Source organism: Petromyzon marinus, chromosome 3, assembly GCF_048934315.1.
Source record: "Petromyzon marinus isolate PM22_M1 ecotype Great Lakes invasive population chromosome 3, UKy_Petmar_22M1.pri1.0, whole genome shotgun sequence".
NCBI classification, from domain to species: Eukaryota; Metazoa; Chordata; class Hyperoartia; order Petromyzontiformes; family Petromyzontidae; genus Petromyzon; species Petromyzon marinus.
This window is the reverse complement of record NC_133669.1, coordinates 896,919-916,951: the sequence shown is the minus strand read 5'-3', so window position 1 is coordinate 916,951 and position 20,033 is coordinate 896,919. Positions and strand designations below refer to the sequence as shown.

General features: G+C 46.6%; 1 protein-coding gene across 3 annotated transcripts in view; it reads left to right on the top strand.

Moving 5' to 3' along the window:
• The window catches only part of LOC116938435 (adenylyl cyclase-associated protein 2-like), a 40,930-nt gene extending 30,712 nt beyond the window's left edge, over positions 1–10,218 (top strand). For all 3 annotated transcript variants that reach the window (XM_076072097.1, XM_032945547.2, XM_032945546.2), the window contains exons 8-13: positions 255–426; positions 3,276–3,442; positions 3,903–4,026; positions 4,439–4,521; positions 5,265–5,405; positions 5,905–10,218. In XM_076072097.1, the coding sequence (XP_075928212.1) occupies positions 255–426; positions 3,276–3,442; positions 3,903–4,026; positions 4,439–4,521; positions 5,265–5,405; positions 5,905–5,988 (771 nt within the window). In that variant the 3' untranslated portion in view covers positions 5,989–10,218. The remainder of the gene's footprint in view (positions 1–254; positions 427–3,275; positions 3,443–3,902; positions 4,027–4,438; positions 4,522–5,264; positions 5,406–5,904) is intronic.
• Positions 10,219–20,033: the final 9,815 nt, after the last annotated feature.

The following is a 20,033-nucleotide window of genomic DNA, read 5'->3' as shown; positions in this document are numbered from 1 at the left end:
GCTATTCAGGTCAGCTGTACCGTATGTTGTACAAAGAAAATATAGAATATTTTTGGCTCCGTATAGAACAATTAAATATGCATTATGCTTAACAGATGGTTTTGTACTGCAGTAACAGCAATGCTGCACATTTTGTATACAGACGGTCCACTGAAATGTAATATCAGTGATGCATTACAGTGGCATGGTAGACCACGTAGCATGTAGTGAACCCACAGCAGGCAATACGCATGTTTCTCTCTTTCCTCTTGCAGAACCCAAACGCAGAAGAGGCAACCTCAGGTGCACTCTCGACGCCACCTCCTCCTCCACCCCCTCCGGGTCCCCCGCCCCCTCTGGTGCCGTCCCTGGCGAGGCAGGACAGCGCGACGGGACACCGCTCGGCGCTCTTTGCGGAGATAAACCAGGGCGAGGGGATTGCCAGAGGTATTGTTTCCACCTTGCACAGCTGATCGCCCGTCAGCCTCCGGCGACGCGTCACCCGTGGGTCCCGGCCATTAACACGGAACCCTGAGGACGTTCATCATCATTATCATCACGTCAGTCTGACTCTGAGCCGGAGAATTACCGCTGAATCCTTAGAATCCTCGAGGGAGTTTCGTCTCTTGTCTACCTCGGGCATTGACAGGAAGGTATGCCAAGTTTGTTCGTGATATTCAGCCTTACTCTCTGAGCCTCGATGCTGGGATGTCTCAGTGTATAGCTCTTTGTCAATCCACTGTTGGATGAAGACCACCCCACGCCATTTCGGTGACGGGGGTTGAATGGCCATACTTCACCACGCTGGCCAGTGAAGGAGAGGGGGTAAGGACTGGTAGAGATGCCCGCTCACTGCTGATGTTAACCATGACTGGAAATCAAACGTAGGTTGCTGGGTTCAGAGTGCAGTTTGCCAAACACCTGCTCCAGCGCTGCTCCCTTTACAAACACTTAAACACTATAAAAGTGTCCGTGAAATTGCTCACCGCTGACATGCCTTCTTTGTTTTGTCAACGTCTGCTGTTATCCCATGAACACAGATATGATAATAAAATATTCGTAGCGATGATTTGGAGCGCAGTTGCCCTCGAGTGCATTTCTTTGTCTCCAACATAATCTGTTTCCTTTTGTCTCCATGTATAACGTTTGCAGGCTGGACAGTTCTATTGGTATATAACCATGCAGTTTCTTCTCATTTATGTACATGCCGGTTTCTGAGACTCGTATAATGTACATAGTAAAGGCATATCGCATAAGCATTGATAAATCATCAATGTTTATTAATCTTAAAGAATTATTGAGTCAATCCTAAGAGACCAAAGTCAACAATATAACTAAACATCGTTCTTTTGGGAAAGCTGGTGATGGCTGACTTCTCTTCCAACGCACCAATCACTTTCCAAGGTCAATTTGCCACAACCGCGTAACATTTGCTGAACACTAAAATTAATATATTGCCTTTGTTGATTGTGTACCGTAGTGATAGCAGAGATAGTGGAGGCATGCGATGCTTGTGCAATTAGGGTTTATTGTGTTTGTGAAATGGGTTCATGCCTGCACAGGTGCAGTCATAATGCACGGCAAGGTAAGGTAATTTCTGAATGTCCGTGTTTGTTATATAATTGCACCTGCGATGTGTATAAGTGAGAATGTGTGTGCTTAAAAATACATTTCCATGGTCCTGTTAGTTGTTTATCATGATGCTATTCTGCTTAAACACCTAATTACACATGTTAAGGTTCATGTAACAATAAGTTATACATTTCTGTCATGATAACATATGAACTAATCATGAGGGCTATTGATAATGATAACTTAATATCATCACACTCACATTAACTTCCTTTTAACACGCTTGACTGGGACCGATGGCGTAATGTTCTGTTCACGTGACAACTTTTGGCCATGTTGGGTGGTGGAGGGCATATGACACCATTTGGCGTTCTACTCAAGTGATCTTACCCAGACACACAATTACGAATCCTGGTCACGAGAACCAACGTGTTCAATTAGGAAATCACTTTTGGCTCGTGTAATTTTCACAGTCAATTAAAGATTATTTTTTAAAAAAATCTTCTGTTTTTCTTTTATGAATAAACGTAGTTTAAAAAAAAAATTGCGATGAAATTAAAGCATCACTGTTTTATTCTGTGTAATGTTTGACTTGTGTTTGATGAAAGTATGCGCAGCGTGAACAGGGCTGCTCTTGCGTGTCACCACGCACAATGGAGTCGCGTTTTCTTTTACTTCTGGCGGGAATGTTGACTGCGAGCGCGGGTCTTTAAAATATTTCGTCATCTTAGTAAAAAAAAAATGCACACACTCGCGCATGTGTGTGGGTCTTGCCACTAAGCCCAGTCAGACTTGACACATCCCCGTTCGTCATCGCGCCCTTTATGGCTTGTTTGAAAAGTCAACCGTAGTTTTGATCGCGTCTTGATAGAGGCTTTAAACCGTTGCTAGGGAGGGGATAAAGGCACCCCCTTAGTGCTCGCCACGTGTAACAAAATACTTTGTGCGTCACTGTTTAAATATTTTAAATAACGGCTCCTGCTTTGATAATTTATCCTATTAAGTACGAGGACTTAATAGGAGCAAGGTGTCATTTTTGCACGTCTGCAGTGAGAAGGACATCATTGTGTGATTCCGGGCTTAGCCGCGGCTCGCTACCCCACGTGTGGCAAGCCGTGGTGGTATCCCGCCAGTAATCCAGCACTTTGGAATCAAAGGTTTGTGGATCACGTACATTTGAGAAACTCACAAAGCTGCTGGCCTGCAAGCTGGCCTTGATATAGCAGTAAAGCAAATGGGTTTCTGCAGCCACCTGCGCAGATAGGAATATCTAAATAAACACCACAGGTCGTTAAATATGAATGTTCTATGGTGTTTTGTCCGCACTAAGCTACGGATGCAATACAGTTTTCTCAAGTACTGCTGTGTTGTTCACTCGCGTGTTTAATAACTGTGTTCACATTTATACTCTTTGGTTCTATTCGGTAAAGGCACGTAAAAAACAACCAAAGAGTTTGGATCCTTGCAGTCACGAAAGCTTTAAATCTAGAATTGTGTTCACATTTACCTGTTACCTGTGATTATTGGCACACAGGCATGAATTGAGTTTGTATCACTTAAATATTGGACCATTTTGACTTTTCAAACGTTGCTGCCAGTTGTAGCTAGTGTGGAACGAGGACAGACTGTGTTAACAGGCATAATCACAACAATCGTTATTATAATCACAGCAACGACGATGACGACGAAGCCTGACTTGGTTGAAACTTTCGCCCGTCTCTCAGCGTTGAAGCACGTGTCGGACAAAGAGAAGACCCACAAGAACCCAGGCCTCCGTGCGCAGGGCAGCGTGAGCCGGGGGGACAGCCCACAGTCGTCGCCCCACAAGGCGCTCGCCGCTCGGAAACAGCAGCAGCCCGTGCTCGAGTTAGAAGGCAAGAAGTGGAGAGTGGTGAGTCGCCACGACCGCCGCACCCCCGTGCCACTGGCTTCCTACAGCGACGGTTTGTCCGCGCAACGGAGAGGAGTCGATGTGAAACGTCTCCCCCCGGCTCCAGTGAGCATTGGTTAGCGCTCGCCTGTCGACCTACCCAGCAGCAGTCAGTGGTGGAAATTCCACATTCTTGTGGGAGGGACCAGATACGCACCTCCACTGTTGACCTCCCAGAAAGTGGATTTTTTTTACCGAGTGGTTGAGTTAACCCCCGACCGGGATTTGAACTCCTAATCTCGTGACCGATTTCGAGTCGAACGCTCTGCCAGTAGCCGCATCCGGCCACGATGTAACACAGCGGTGATTCTAGCTTGTTATGTTGCAAGCTCTTGATATGCTGCTATCAGCTTTTATCTATAATTTTTACGTGCCCGTATGTAATGGCAATTTACCGAGAGCATCGGTTGCGGTTTGCCAGGAGTACCAGGAGAATGCCGAGGGTCTCCTGATCGAGGACACGGAGCTCAAGCAGGTGGTGTACGTCTTCCAGTGTGTGAACAGCATGCTGCAGATCAAAGGCAAAATCAACTCCATCATCATCGGTGAGCTCCTGAACAGCCCAAATGCAACACGTGAAAACGAACTAGGGGGATATCGCTCTTAACCAACGCTGGGACGTGCACTTGACTAAACTGTAGGGGTATTGTCACATCTTTTTACACGTACTTGGATTGACATTGTTTCACTCCACTGCTGGATGAGGGCCTTCCCACCCCGTGCGGGTCATGGGGGTTCTTTGACCATACTTCGCCGCGCTGGTCAATACGGGTTGGTGAAGGTTGTGAGCGTAGATGTTGAGCTTAGAAGTACACTACAACAATGGATTTTGTTTCATTCCCTTTATCCTAAGCGATAGCTTCGTCGTGATACCGCGTTCTTGTCATCGAAGGCTATGTTTTGGTGTGCATTGGTCATGTGATGAAGTCATTTGTTACCATTGCCTCGTTATTACAGATAACTGCAAGAGGTTGGGGTTGGTCTTTGAGAACGTGGTTGGCATCGTAGAGGTCATCAACAGCAAGAGTGTGCAGCTGCAGGTACTCGCATGTGTCCTGGGAATCACACGTGGATTTCTACACATTTGGAATCACTTTCTTGCATTCAAATGTAATGTTTGTTCCCAGCTAAGTGAATCACTTTAGACCATTTCAAGAACAATATGCAATATGCATGAAGCACTTTTTAGCTGTTTTACACACGTTATATATTGAGCTTTCATCATATTGGGTGCAGCAATAAAGTATTATTGGCTTGTGCTGTTAGGTTATCACTCAAATTGAAAGCCAGAAGATATCTTTTGGTAAGAATTTGAAACACAGGGTTATGTGACTGTCACTCTTTTGAGTTGTAGTCTATAAAAATGACTGGGCAATAAATAGTCTATTGTTTAAAATATGTGCAGTCTTATGAAACTTGAGATTACATTTGCCCTCGAGTCATGTGTAGGGAAAATAATAGGTATGTATTCGCAATCTAAGAAAAATATTTCAATGAATTCATCCTCCACTGTGTTTGCCTATGAAATACTATATCTCTTTATCAAATGTTAAACTGAAATTTGTTGACTTTTTCAAAGTCTCTTTGCAAATAGTTTCTATTGACCTCCACACTATCTGCCACTGACAAGTAGTTGTGGCGAGAACGTGATGCAGAATGTTTAAATTTCTGCTTTTAAAGTCTAAAAGTGGACACGAGCGTCCCGCGCGTCGCGTCGCACGCTCGCACCCTCACGAGCGCTCCGCTTCAGCCTTGACGATGACCCCCACGCGCCGTACGACAGGTGGAGGGGAAGGTCCCGACCATTTCCATCAACAAGACGGACGGCTGCCAGGTGTTCCTGAGCCCCCAGTCCCTGGACTGCGAGATCGTGAGCGCCAAGTCCTCCGAGATGAACATCCTCGTTCCTGACCACGACGATTACGTGAGTCTGCCCGTCGTGAGGAACAGCGTGCAGGTTGCAGTGGCTCCTTTCTCTCGCGCTGCACTCGTCGGTGCGTTTGTAGAAGGTGTGGAGACATTGTTTGTCTGTGTCGTTAGTTTTTTTGCAATGAGCAAGTCTAAAGCCAACCGTTGTGTGTTTTTTTTTAAATATATATTGATGAGATGGAGCGATGAAATATGTTTGCGTGCTGGTGCTCTACTGGATTTGATAAATGCCAGAATTGTAAGAGGTGTCGGAGGCTTGCGGAGGCCTTCATCCAGCAGTTGATTCATCTTGGATAACGATGATGACCATTTATTTAATTAACTTTAATTATTTCAAATTACAAATGTGCTTTTTTTCTGACATTCCCAAGGCTCGAGCCAGCCAATGTGTTTTCACTCCATATCGTTCACGACATTGAATGTTTATTAGAATTGGAGTGCAAGTTCCCTTTTTGAGTGTAACCTTGTCTAAAGCATTCTCTCTTTCCCCACAGCGAGAATTCCCAGTGCCCGAGCAGTTCAAGACCGTGTGGAACGGTCACAAGCTTGTCACCGAAGCCTCAGAGATTGCCGGATAGCCGTGGGGGGGTCTGTAGCAGCCACGGGAACGTCTCCTGGCTTACATTTCTTCAGGCTCTGCCTGCACTGTCGTGGAGATGTGATGTTCTTTCACCACATGCCATTCAATATTACCCCCTACCACAAACGTATTAAACATGAATTACTTAAACTCTGAACAGGTTAAACGAAGTAAAGCAAATATAATAACAGGTAAAACGCTCAGGCTGATGCCAGATAGGATTCAATTGTTTAATTATATCATATACTCTAATAGTTGCATCGACGCTAAACCTGCACACTTTCATTGCTTTGTAATCAGGTGCAATTTAATATAATTGGAGGTTCTCCACAGCTGTTGTAGAAATCAGTAGGCAGCTGAAACGTACGATTATCCATCGGTGTAAAACTCTTACCTGCAGTGTCATACTTATGGTCGCGAGGTCATTCTTTACGTTAAAGACTACGTGTATGGTGCCATAATTATTTAGGGAAATTATCTGCAATGGTAATGGTTGATATTCTTGTGTACATATCGAGACATCTACAGCGAGCAAAGGCTGGCCAGGCGGCTTAGCGTCGGAGCCAGCAGCTCACAGTTGGAGTTGGCTCAGCCCATCATCCAACCAGAGTCGATAGCATAAGTCCTGTGCAGAGACTCACCCCTGCCATGGGAATGTGTAATTTCCACAACTGGGTTAGGATTGTAAACGAGAGATGAGCACCGCTTGAAATCACTTTTTTTTCTGACAGCTGGCAAAAAAAACGAGCAACTAAAATGATTAGGACACAGAAAGTCTCTTATCACAAATGCGAGCTTTTAAGAATGTAAACGTTTCATATTCTTATTCACAGATGCGCGTGTGAAAATTCAATGGAATTGAACCTGACTCGGGAAAAAAAACCACGTACATTGGTTAGCCTTTCCACCGATAGATTTTTGTGAATACTGAATGTGAATCGGGAGGATTTAAAATCGTATTGCTTAGACGAGGGTGAGTTTTTGGGATGTTCTCAGTTTGCATCGAGCACAGAGGCAGCGCTATCGGATGGATGCGTTTGGCGAGTGCAGCTACCGCTGGGATGTGCACGGAGAGCGCTCGTGAATTTGGGCAATGTCCTATCAGTAGCTCGGGAAGGGAATGGGAGGGATTTGATTTTGGTCGTAAAGTGATCCCTCCGGACTGTAGCGCTGACCTTAATTAGCCCCCTTTGAATGCGACACTTCCCGCTTAATTTCTCGCCGTCGGCCACAGTTGGCGAAAGTCGGTCACAATGTCGCCATTCGTGTTCATTGCAGCCTGGGTACGAGGTGCTTTTACACCGAGCACGGTTGGCTACGTACAGTGCGAAAGAAGTTATGCATACATACAAGCAACTCCTTAGTGAGTGAGCTGGCATAAATGATGTACACGTCCTGGGGAGAGAGTGCTGTCAAACCCATTTTAAGCATACAAACCAAATTGGTGCACATGATGGAGAAATTATTAGGTCATGGTAATGTAAATCGTTCATACATATCAAAGGCGAGATGGTGTGTTCAAGATTCACGATTAATGTATGAATCAAAGTAGTTATATTCGTATAAAATATGTAACCATCGTGGTAGAATAATCAAAAGCCTAAACTGGCAGTCCTGTTTTTTGTTTCCTTCTAGGCCACTATCGACATCACTGCCATCGTACAATTTGTGCCAGCAGCCATGCGGTTTGTTAGCTGAAGCATATACATACTTTAAAATGGTATGCTAATCATTGCCTTTGTGTACTGTTAAACACAATAGTCAGCTCTTACTCTACAGAATCGCAGAGAACAGCTGATGAGTCGTTTTGGCAAAACATTGAAACAAAGTGGAGTTTTTATTGTTTGACAAACTACAAATAACCTTGCACATTCACGCATCATGCAAAGCGCGATTTGGAAAATCGCCAGTTGTCCATTTGCTTGTTGCGTGGTTTACGCACAACTACTGTATGATTTTAACGCGTTGTTGTCGGCTTTGTTTAGTCCCGTGCGCATAGCAGAGCATGTTCCGCTACATTTTAGACGTGCGACTATTGCTGCGTTTTCCTTTTGAGAGTTTTGTACCGAGCATCAGTTTGTGTGTTTTGGTGGTGGCGCAATCGCCCGCGCCGCCTGCTGGCTGGGTCGCGGTGTCGCACTGGGCTCTCCACGCTCTCGGTGCGATCCCCGGCTTTGCCATCGATGGGCTGCGATTTGCCTCGCGAGATGAAGTTGACATGCTGGAGGAATGCTGAGTCACCCCCGTGATTGTCAGCGGGCTGCGCTGGCCGAAATTTGATATCCGCCTGCCACTCTGTGCTCCGGCTGCGGGCATTCCTCCAGCATTATGTGCATTGTGTGTGTGTGTTGGCTGTGGCTGGCATGAGTTGCGGCAACTCTGCTGGGGTAGTGAGGATGGGAGGACCTCGGGAGCGGGGCTAGGGGCGGTAGGCACAGGAGAGATCTCTGTTCTGCAGTATTTAGCTCGATGCAGTTATGCCTGCCCATATATCGCTTGCAAACGATTAAGGATTTGTAGAATTCAGCATGATCACCGAAGACTCAAGGCTCATTATCAGGCATGGATACACTTGAGTAAACTTGCAAAATGCTAGACATTATGGTCTTATAAAGTGAACGATTAGTGCTTTGCACATGCAGTACAGTATAACAGTACTCGTATTAACTTTAGCATTGCGATTGGGTAGTATTTTAAAGTTTTCATAGAGGGCTTACGCATTTGGGTTATTTGGAAAAAAGCTCACACCGCACTACGTGCTTCGAAACGTGGGCACTCCTGAAAGCTTTCAATTCGGGAGCCAATTGTACCCGACAAAAGGCAGGCATCTTGGGACGAGGCCGTGCCTCGGCCTCCACTGACGTCGCAGTTGTTCCTCGCGCTGCTCGCAAGCCGCTCGGCTCCGTCGGGAAGAGGAACCCACAGGGTGGCGATCTTCCCGGTCGAGTGTTGTGCACCGCGTCTGCCAAGCGGCATGACCACCACGTGACATCGAGCGGACACCAGAACAAGTAACGTAGAGTCCTCGATTCCCGGGTTTCAGTGCAGCGTGCAGGAAAGAACATGTCTTGTTTGTCTTGCCACTTTACAACATGAACATAGGTCGGCTGTATCGGGGCAATGCCTCTTCTACAGAGCACGTGAAATATTCGCATGCCTGTAAATGGGGATGCCTCGTCAATAAAAACTTGGAACATGAAAGGAATATCAAGTAGCCAACGAGGGGAGAGCTACCTGTAAATGCATTTTATTAAGTGGTATTCAGTGTTACTCTTATTGCTGTATTACTACCCAACTGCCAAATACCGGCACGTCTAATGCCCGCAGAAAACTTACAGATGACAGATTTGCCAGGATGATTACCTTGGGAAAGTCAGTACAGGTGATAACCCATACACTACTACATGTTTGTTTAAAGTCACTGCTGATGAAGATGCTTGAAAGGGTTTGTTTTCCTGATTTCTGTACATCACTGCCAACCGAGACACGTGCGTTTATGTTCGTTGTAACAAAAATTATATTTTAATATCAGCCAAATTTGCGGCAAGGCAGTCGTGACCTCAGTACAATAGTGGAGCGGATTTCATGCGGCGGTCTCAGTTTTGATATTCGAAGTTCAAAGTGGATCGCCTTGCTTACTCCCTACATGTGTGTGCGTAGGATGCAGTTGAGTTATATCATTTATTTTTCAAAGGCACGTTTACAAATAAATATATTTTGCAACAAGCACCCACGAGTACGAACAAATAAAACTGTCTATGCCTGTGCACAGATGCTTAAGACCCGAACGCGGGAATAGTCGGCGACCAACACAACGACACCCTAGCCACCTCTAGCGGTGGATTTGGGTGTTGCATCAGACGCCACTGGCAAGAAACCCAACCACACCTTGCCATTGTCAATAATGGGAGCGATGTCAGTGGCACTGCTGTAATTCACACTGCGCCACATAGCCTCAAGTATTCAGAAGGTACATTACATGTCCTTGTGGTATACTAAATCACGTAAGAGCACAAATGCCAAGCTGTTAAGAGATGCGATTCTGCACTTAGCATGCATAGTACTCCTGTCGTGCGTTTGGTAGCGATAGATGCATTGCAACTGTTTTAGATTGTAGATGATGTGCTTCTGCACCTGTAATGTGATCGTAGTCTTACTAGCTGAATAAACGAAGCCGTGAACGGACGTCTGTGTTGTACGCAGTTGAGAATAAAACATGTTGAAATAATATTGACTTAAAGCTTTCGTGACTGCAGGAATTAATATTATTTGGGTCTTTTGGTAAAGTAACGAAAGACACAGATCGCAACACAAGCGGTCGTCATCAGGATGACGTCGTAGATTTTTTGTTATTTTCTTTTAACCTATCTACGTCACTTTACCGAAAGACCCAAATAATATGTTGAAACAATGGTATTGAACAAGTGTTGCGGTTCTTTGTTTCTTAATTGTATGCCCCTTAAGCATGTCCATGAACGGTTTTGTGTGGGGGTTGTTTGATCATACTTGGCGCTGGTCAGTGCGGGTTTGCAGGGAGCATAGACGGAGAATGTGAGTAGAGGACTCTATAGCAGTGTCGTGTGTTACACTGCCTTCTGCTGTACAACACGTTACTAAGCAAGCATTACTGATTTAGATTGTCTGGAGATGGTACCCTCTGGAGCTGCCCCTACTGGAGGACCTTCCAACAGCAGTGGCGTGAGCGAGATATTGCAGGGCTGCGCCTCCACCTATCTACCATATATGGCTGTTAATATGCACAACGCACAACAGTTCATCCGTTTTGCATCAGACTCGACACACTCGCAGTGAATTGGCGTTACATTTGAATTTCATTTCTTTAGAACTGCATTTTGTGTTTAGTTTGTTGTCCTACCCCCGCACCTCCGATTAGCACGGTTGGCTACGTATAGTGCGAAAGACGTTCAACACACATGAGTAAGTGCGGTTGGACAGCTCCAATTTTTATAATAAGCCTACGTGATAAACTGAGCTCCAATTTTAATAGCTCAATATTTCTCCGTACGCTGCCAGGCTAGCTTAGAGTACGGATTGTTGGCGTAAGGCACTACCACTAGAGTACTGCACAAGGAATGCCCATCTATAATACAGTAATCCTATATTATTTGTTCTCTACGTTCCCATAATGTTATGAATCGGGATATCGGGTACGACCTGGTGCCAAAATAAATCCAGAAACATCGGTCGGGACAGTTCCAACTGAAGGTTTGCACTGGTTATAGTCCTTCAGGGTTCCTAAGAAGAGCCCTGAGCGTTTGGTAATCTATAATCTATTGTCAATGATAGACCATTCCTTCAGGACTGAATAAAAAAGACACTACTTGATAACTAAAGCAATAACTTATCCTAATTTTATTTAATTCCTTGTTTGGATATTTTCGCGCATGTTGTGATGGCCATATTTTACGGATTGGGGGAAGAAGTCGCGAATGGTGAGAGGTAACATTTTTTAAAAATTTAAATACGCAAGCTTACAGCGAGAGGGCAGCAGAGCTTCAAGTTGTAACATTTTTGTTATGATTAAGATCACACTTGTTTACCCAATACATCCTCACTGAGTCTCAACTCTTTTCAGAAGGGTCGTGCCAAGGTTTGGCAGCAGAGGGAAATGTGTTCCCCTGCTACTGCGTGATCCCAATTGAGTGATGTGCGGGTAAATATATTCCGCATTGGGATGTTTGGCCAATGCCAATTACCTTTTTTGTTATTAGCTAACAACATTTACAGCACCACACGACGGCATTAAGAAAGCCAAAAGGCTTTGTCATGTTTGTATCTGCTGTTTTCTGATCACAACTTTAACGTATTATTATAATAACGGCCGATCGTCAAGTCGCATGTGGTGTAAAGTGGAGGTGCTCCCACCTCTTTCAAGATGTCTGGCCAAGGTGGAAGAGTAGGCCAAACACCCTCCAGATTGGCGCTCAGAAGTCATCTGGAGTGGAAGCGCTTCTACCATCAGTGGAGCGAGAAAGCAATTGTAGTGCTCCGCCTCTACCTTTGTAAACATCAATGTCCGAAACTCAAAATGCTCGCCAATTGGTTGAACGGTTATTCGAAAATAAATTTTAAAATAAATACATATACGAAACATTCCAACGAATCTGAGTTATAACGCAACATTCTCATAGCAACATTGGAAGGACAGTTTAATCGCTAAAGTTATTGCTGAGCACTTTCCTATGCTACCGATATTGATAAACAGGTTCCTGCGTGAAATGCTTACATTGTACTTTCTACATTATCAAATTAGCCACGCGCTGCTGTCAAGGAATGCATCTTCAAGAAGGATTGACCGGCCGCCATGCAGGGCATCATTGTGTTTGGCCGTGTGGCTCTGTGTTTTCAGGGCGCTTATGTAATATTCTCATCCTCATGTGGAAGGAAGGGACATGATGCGTAAGTGATGGAGTGTGACAGGCCCTGGCAAGTGTGCAGGCTACAGTTGGAACGTTGTCAATGCCAACATGCATCTCTCTGTTGAAGTGATTTTAAAAGGATTTGACGTGTGTATGTGTAGCATCAACAACAGCATATACGATTCTCTTTTTAAAAATATTTATTAATTTCATTTCTTAATACATGTCACCTGGAAAATCTCTTGAGCTGAAACATATGCTTTGCACGAGGGTGCAGGGTGTCACGCAAACGCATGCAGACAGGCGTACGCCACATTTTAGTTTTTAATCTCCGACCAACACCGTGTACGTTCATACGATGTCAAATACAATTATAGAGAGCCGGGAAGAGGGAGAAGACGGCTGATGCTGTTCGCAAGCTCATCCCACCGCAGACAACACGCACGATGTTGATCTGTGGTGCACGCTGCCATGTCAGCTTCAGCTGTGAACCGCAGAGTTGCTACATCAAAATCGTGACATTCAAAATCAGCGACATTTCTAGAATGTTTTGTCATTGCATGCGTTTCTTAATTCTCGACAATATTGAAATTCTTCCAATTTTAAAACAACAACAACAATTCTAGATAAAAATAAAATAACAAAAAAATCACGAAAAATCACGACGTTTCGGCCACAACACAAGTGGCCTTCATCAGGTGAAGGTACTGGACTGTCCAGAGGACAGCACTGGAGTGAAGACAGCCAAGCCCAGGTCGCGTCCTTTAAACTGTGTGGGAGGAAACAGCAAAACCCCTTGACAAAGGAATTAGCATAAAATGATGTACTGGACCGGCACGGTGGGGGGGGGAGTTTACATAATGTTGGTGTGAAGGCAAATAAGCTGCTGTGAAAGTTTGGAATACCACTACTTGAATAAATATAATATAATAAATATACTGTACCATTGTATTTAACCGATGGGATTATTTAGGCGGCATGTGGCCCATAACAAATTAAATCAATACAATTATCCTTGTAATTAAGATAAAGCGAATAGTTTTTTTCTTGTTTTGCAAATCCTACGGCTTAAAAAAGCGGTCATGACTATCGCTGCGAACTTTGCGGCTGACAGTCGCCACGAGGCAACCCAAGGTGGGCAGCTTGACCGAGTGGCGCCCCGCTCGATTCTTCTCCGTCTCCCGAGCAGGAGACAATCGCCCTCCGAGTTCATCTCAACCGCGGCGACCACAGCCCACAGAGCAAGTCCGTCACCTGGCGGGGAGTGGGACGACTGTGGGGGAACTCGTTCCCGTCTCGTGGGATTTTGACCACGGATTAAAGCACCTGCCTATTGTGTGTACCTATTGTGTGTACCTATTGTGTGTACCTGTTGTGTGTACCTGTTGCGTGTACCTGTTGTGTGCACCTATTGTGTGTACCTATTATGTGTACCTATTGTGTGTACCTGTTGCGTGTACCTATTGTGTGTACCTGTTGCGTGTACCTATTGTGTGTACCTGTTGTGTGCACCTGTTGTGTGTACCTATTGTGTGTACCTATTGTGTGTACCTGTTGTGTGCACCTATTATGTGTACCTATCGTGTGGTGTACCTATTGTGTGCACCTATTGTGCGTACCTGTTGCGTGTACCTGTTGCGTGTACCTGTTGTGTGCACCTGTTGTGTGTACCTGTTGCATGTACCTGTTGTGTACACCTATTTTGTGTACCTAGTGTGTGGACCTATTGTGTGTACCTGTTGTGTGTACCTATTCTGTGTACCTATTGTATGTATCTATTGTGTGTGCCCACGGTTAATTTGAACATGACGTCATTTTCAGTTTGGCAAGACGAATTACTCAATTGGGAAGTTCAAACAACTGGGAAGGTCAAACAAGAGACGGCTCCGGCACATTTAAATCTTCTTCGCAGTGTCTCTTCTCTGCATTGTTTTCTGGACAATGCCCTTTGTTCCGCAGTAGTTTTCTTACTGAGCAATTGTTCTTTTGCTCTGGCACCCGGAGACGCACTGCATGGGAGGAGCGCTGTGAATGACAGTGACGAGTGGTGGTGGGGTGGATGAGTGAGTCCAAGTTTTGGTAAATGTGTGTGTGTGGTTGAACCACATGCGAACTCAGGAGACCAGTACGAGTCTCATTTGAAAGAGTGGAATGGCTCCCCAAGTTGACACAAGCAAAACAAACACAATGAAATACGGGCAAATATGCAAATAGGAATCAGTACAAAAACACCTGAGTTTACTCTGCATTCTAATAATTTCATAGAGATCAAAGTAAATTTGATTGCCAAGTCACCAATATTCAGTCTCATTTCCCCCTTGCTCTTTCATTTCTTGAGTTGTTTCTTCGAAGCTCCTCGCCTCTATCGCGAATATCTTTCCGTACGAACGTCTTGAAAATCGACGTGACGTATTCGGAATACTGCATCACAACGTTCCAACTGGGTAACATCGTTCCGTGCGATTATTTGTGTCGTCTGAAGGCTGGCGCTGGATCTCGAAGTAACGGCGTCTACTCACGGCTACCTTATTTTTTGCGCAGTTCTGTTTCCCCAAGTGAAATCATCGCCAGACTCATTTTAGCCCAAGCAGATTCGATATAGCTCGATATTGCCTGACACTCGCCCATAGCTCCTCATCAAGTCTCTTGCCCTCCTCCTCTCTCCGTCGTTTCTCCGCGCTGCGGCTCTCTGGATTAGATGTAGCTGTCTCTCGACTCGCCGCACGTAGAATCAACGTTTGCTGTGTACAGCTGAGACATTCTAGCCAGAGGGCGTCTCAATGCGTGCATCTCCACTCAAGAACGCGCGGCGCTCTCAGGCCACAATATTTTAAAAAGAGGCTCTTTAGAAAGAAAAACACAGAATTTGGCTGGAGCGACGCTAAGAGTTGCTGAGCGCTGTGAACCCAAAAGACCAGCACCTGATGCCCGCCCACGGCTCGCATCACCGGCGCGCGATATCTGAACCGATCGATCCCGATCCCCAAACACACTTCACCAGCGTGGTGAAGTATGGTCAAGCAACTCTAGCAACCGACACTTCCCCCCTCCAGCCCATTACCATCGTTAGCCTGGATGTAAACATTCAGGGTTGATTGCCAGTATAAATAATAACGCTAGAAATTGACGCAGAGCACTTATCCGCTACCTTGCAACTTGTCATTTGAGAGCAGAGCGTCTTACGTAACCAGCTCGAACGATCGGTTCTGCAGTAAGTCAGCCTCCATAATTGATCTAATGGACGTTGCCTCTTATAAAATGTTTCCCCCTTTTAAGGCAAGGGTTATTGACGACTTGTTGGTGTTTAATGGACCTTGAAGTGTCAAATACTCTGCGGGGCTTGGCCTAGGAGAAGAGGCTCTGCTTCTAACGAATCAAGTGGCTTATGTTTAGAATTTTTGAGCTACAAACGGTCGTCAATGCCTCTGCTGCAGTCTCTAGTCTGTGCAGCGCTGCACCATTGAGACCCTGAGTTGAGACCCTGGGTTGAGACCCTGGGTTGAGACCCTGGATTGAGACCCTGGTTGAAGACCTGGGTTGAGACCTGGGTTGAGTCCTGGGTTGAGTCCTGGGTTTAGACCCTGGGTTGAAACCTGAGTTGATACCCTGGGTTGAGACCTGGGTTGAGACCTGGGTTGAGACCTGGATTGAGACCCTGGGTTGAAACCTGGGTTGAGACGCTCGGTTGAGACCTGGGTTGAGACCCTGGGTTGAGACCTGGGTTGAGACCCTCGGTTGAGTCTTGGGTTGAGACCTGGGTTGAGAACCTGGGTTGAGACCTGGGTTGAGACCTGGATTAAGACCCTGGGTTGAGACTTGGGTTGAGGCCCTGGGTTGAGACCCTCGGTTGAGACCCTGGGTTGAGACCCTGGGTTGAGACCTGGGTTAAGACCCTCGGTTGAGTCTTGGGTTGAGATCTGGGTTGAGAATCTGGGTTGAGACCTGGGTTGAGACCTAGATTGAGACCCTGGGTTGAGACCTGGGTTGAGACCCTGGGTTTAGACCTGGGTTGAGACCCTGGGTTGAGACCTGGGTTGAGACCTGCGTTGAGATCTGGGTTTGAGACCCTGGGTTGAGACCTGGGTTGAGACCCTGGGTTGAGACCTGGGTTGAGACCCTGGGTTGATACCTGGGTTGAGACCTGGGTTGAGACCCTGGGTTGAGACCCTGGGTTAAGATCCTGTGTTGAGACCTGGGTTGAGACTTGGGTTGTGACCTGAGTTGAGACCTGGGTAGAGACCCTTTGTTGACACCTGGGATGAGACCCTGGGTTAAGATCCTGGGTTGAGACCCTCGGTTTAGACCCTGGGTTGAGACCTGGGTTGAGACCCTGTGTTGAAGACCTGGGTTGAGACCTGGGTTGAGACCTGGGTTGAGACCCTGGGTTGAGACCTGTGTTGAGACCTGGGTTGAGATCTGGGTTGAGACCCTGGGTTGAGACCTGGGTTGAGATCCTGGGTTAAGATCCTTGATTGAGACCCTCGGTTTAGACCCTGGGTTGAGACCTGGGTTGAGACCTGGGTTTGAGACCTTGGGTTGAGACCTGGGTTGAGACCTCGGTTGGGACCCTGGGTTGAGACCCTGGGTTTGCTGGCCGTGATGTAACCCGTTCAGGGGACATACACATGGCATCGTTCCAAACCCTTCAAGTCTCGTGAAGTCCTCTCCCAGGAGTGTTCCCTCACAAGGTGATGCAATGCTTTCTGTGAGAGTTGCAACTGGATTTGTATTTGGCTTATGACAAGAGGGGACTCCTGCTGCTGTAGCCGTGCGCTCACTGGAATTGCCATGCAGAGAGCCCGGCGCATCTGCATACCACACTGGGGCCTGGAAAGTAAAAGTCTACGACAGGCGATGCTTAGGGGGCAATGACTCCTCTTCGTAGAACGTAATTCGACAGAGAGTAGGTAAGTTGGATACTACACTTACACCATGGGCCCTGATGAATATCGCATTAAAATAATGATTCTCGATTACCCGTATTTAAAATGGTATATTAATAGTTATCTCACAGTAGCCATTGAATAACAGATACACCCTTCGACAATCAAACATGTATTCCTGAATAAACTCACTTATATAAAAAGTAAAAGTATACAATGTTACCGGCACAATGCCGTGTGGGTATAGCTGCTGTGGCGAGGTCGATGAGACGTCGCGCGCTCCTCTCCTCGTCCGACCCGCTGTCATTCGCCCCCCGCGACTTACAATGTGCACTGATTCACAACCGAGACACCCCACTGTGTGATGTAATTTCCCCTCTCTTCCTGCGCGTTCGGGGGTCTCTGTGGACAATGGGCTGCAGGGCAGCGTCCAGCTACGTTTGGTCGGAGGTCTCCTCCGAACGCGCGCCTCCACTGATGAATGAATCATCGCGCTGCAGCTGCCGTTGTATCCTCCAGCCACGTGGTGGTTGTTGTGTTTTTTGTTGTTATTGTTGTTGTTGTCAACGGGTTAACAGACGGTGGTGCGGAAGGGCACTGCTGATTCATGCTGTAGCTAAGTGTCACTGCCGAAAATGCCACGCTTCAATGTCAGTGTCTCTCTCCGCTCGTACAGGCAGCGGGGGGTGCTGCTGCTCATCGCCATTGGCAGCCAGAGCCAGTGGTGGAGATTCCACGTTAGTGTGCTGAGGCCCAGGCCGTGCTCTCACGTGGTTGGCGTGCGCCCTGGAGCAGGGGGTGGATGGGCTCACTGCCGTCCATCACCTCGCTTGTCGTAGCCCCTTAGGGCCGGGGGACCTGGCGCAGTTGCACCGCCTGCGTACTCGCCCGGTGCGTTACTCGGATAGCCACTGTTGGCTTTACACAAAGTGGTACTTATTGTATCGACCACAGAGTCATCAGTTGATGTCGTTGACTCATCATCTCAGTACAGGTTAACAGAGTTTTATGTAACTGGTACGAGTTGGCAGCTTGTGTGCCAGTGACTTTAATAACGCAAAATATTATTTTATTATTTAAGCAATATAAAGAGAATTGTTACCCTGACGAGTCATAGGGAAACCAAAGTGATCGTTCGGCTCCTCTGTGCCTCGTTAGAGGGTGGATTCTAACTGCGTTGGCGAACGGAGCGCGTGCTCGTGTGAGTGGTGCTGGTAATCGGCGTTGCGTTATTATCGTGTGGGCCATGCGGCTTGTTCCCTCTACTCGAGGAGCGTTTCTCGCTGGTGTAGGTTGCGATCTGTGCGGTAGCCACGTTGATACGTGGAGCTGAGCTGTGCGAAAGAAGAAGTTCAACATACATACATATACACACACGAAAGAAGAAGTTCAACATACATACATATACACACACACGTACGTGCGCTGATGAGGAGTTGTGCGTACGAGCGGCGACGTCGTGCCAGACAAAGGACATCGTAGACGCAACGCTCACACGGCACTCGCAACGAGTCAATTGTGGCAACAAACCTTTGTCTGCGGTATATTTTGTCAGAATGCCTCATTACATTTTCATCTAAAAATAAAGTCTCATATTTAAAGATTACTTGTTTTTTACTTAAAACTGTGCGAAGGAAAGTATCTCTTTACCAAGTGCGATTATTGGAGTACAGTGCTGTGATTAGAGTGGATAGAGGTCTGCCACATTGCAAGTACAGACGCTCTCTGCCTTATCAAGACCACCAGCTCAAAAGAACTGAATGCGTTGCCGTGTTGTCATTTAGACCACCAACTGATAGAGTTGAGAAAATGTGGCCGTGCCGATAACGGGCAGCAGTGAATCAACGACACAACCGCAGACTGTTGCCGCCATCCTCGTTGGGACTCATCAGTCCAGCGGAGTCATCAATGTTCGTTGCTGGCGTGTGCCTCTGGGAGCCTTTACACTTTGGGGACCTCATTAGCACAGCCGAAAGGCATCTCATTAATTCAGATCTGTACATGAATAGAACACCAGCCATCGCAGCAGAGATATGGATGCAGGCTGTTTCCTTGTGTACAGAGTGGAGTGGAACAGTACTGAGCGGTTCAGCACAATCCCTCTCGCTGATTCACGTGAACAAATGCTGCTTTCTTTTAATGCGAGGACAGTTCGGGCCTCCGAATGCTGCAATACTATTTATACTCACGAACGTCTGTGTGTGTGTCTCTTACTGGCCTCGCCATTAGCACCCTCAGCAACAGTGGAAGCAATATAATACTGCCTCTTATAGCGACATTGGTTTATTAAATCAGCTGTACAAAAAAGTAAAATTCCAATTTCCTCCCCTTTAAAACAAATATTCATCAGTGCTCATGTCCTTCGGAAGCCCTGAACCAGTGGTGGGAATTCCACATTCCTATGGTGGAAGCCAGCCCCTCCAGAGGATAACCCCAATATAAACTAAACTAAAACCATTGAAAATGTAGCTGCCGTTTGTTAGCTACAAGTTATTACTGTCCACATGGAGGCCAACAACGAAGAGTATATCCTGTATTAACCCGAGAAAGCCCGCCTCACCGAGCCTCAAGACTGTGCCATGCCGACGTTCATAGCTGCTGGCTAACAGCACTTGCTACGACAGGCTGCGGGGCTACCAGGGGGACCTTTGTCTCTGTGCTGCTGCTGCTGCTGCTCTCAGGGCTGTGCGCACGACCACCGCGCGGCCCCTAATTGGCGGTTTGGTGCCGCGCAGCGAGGGGCTCATTTCGTCTGCTCGTGGCAGAGTCTGCTCCCCAAC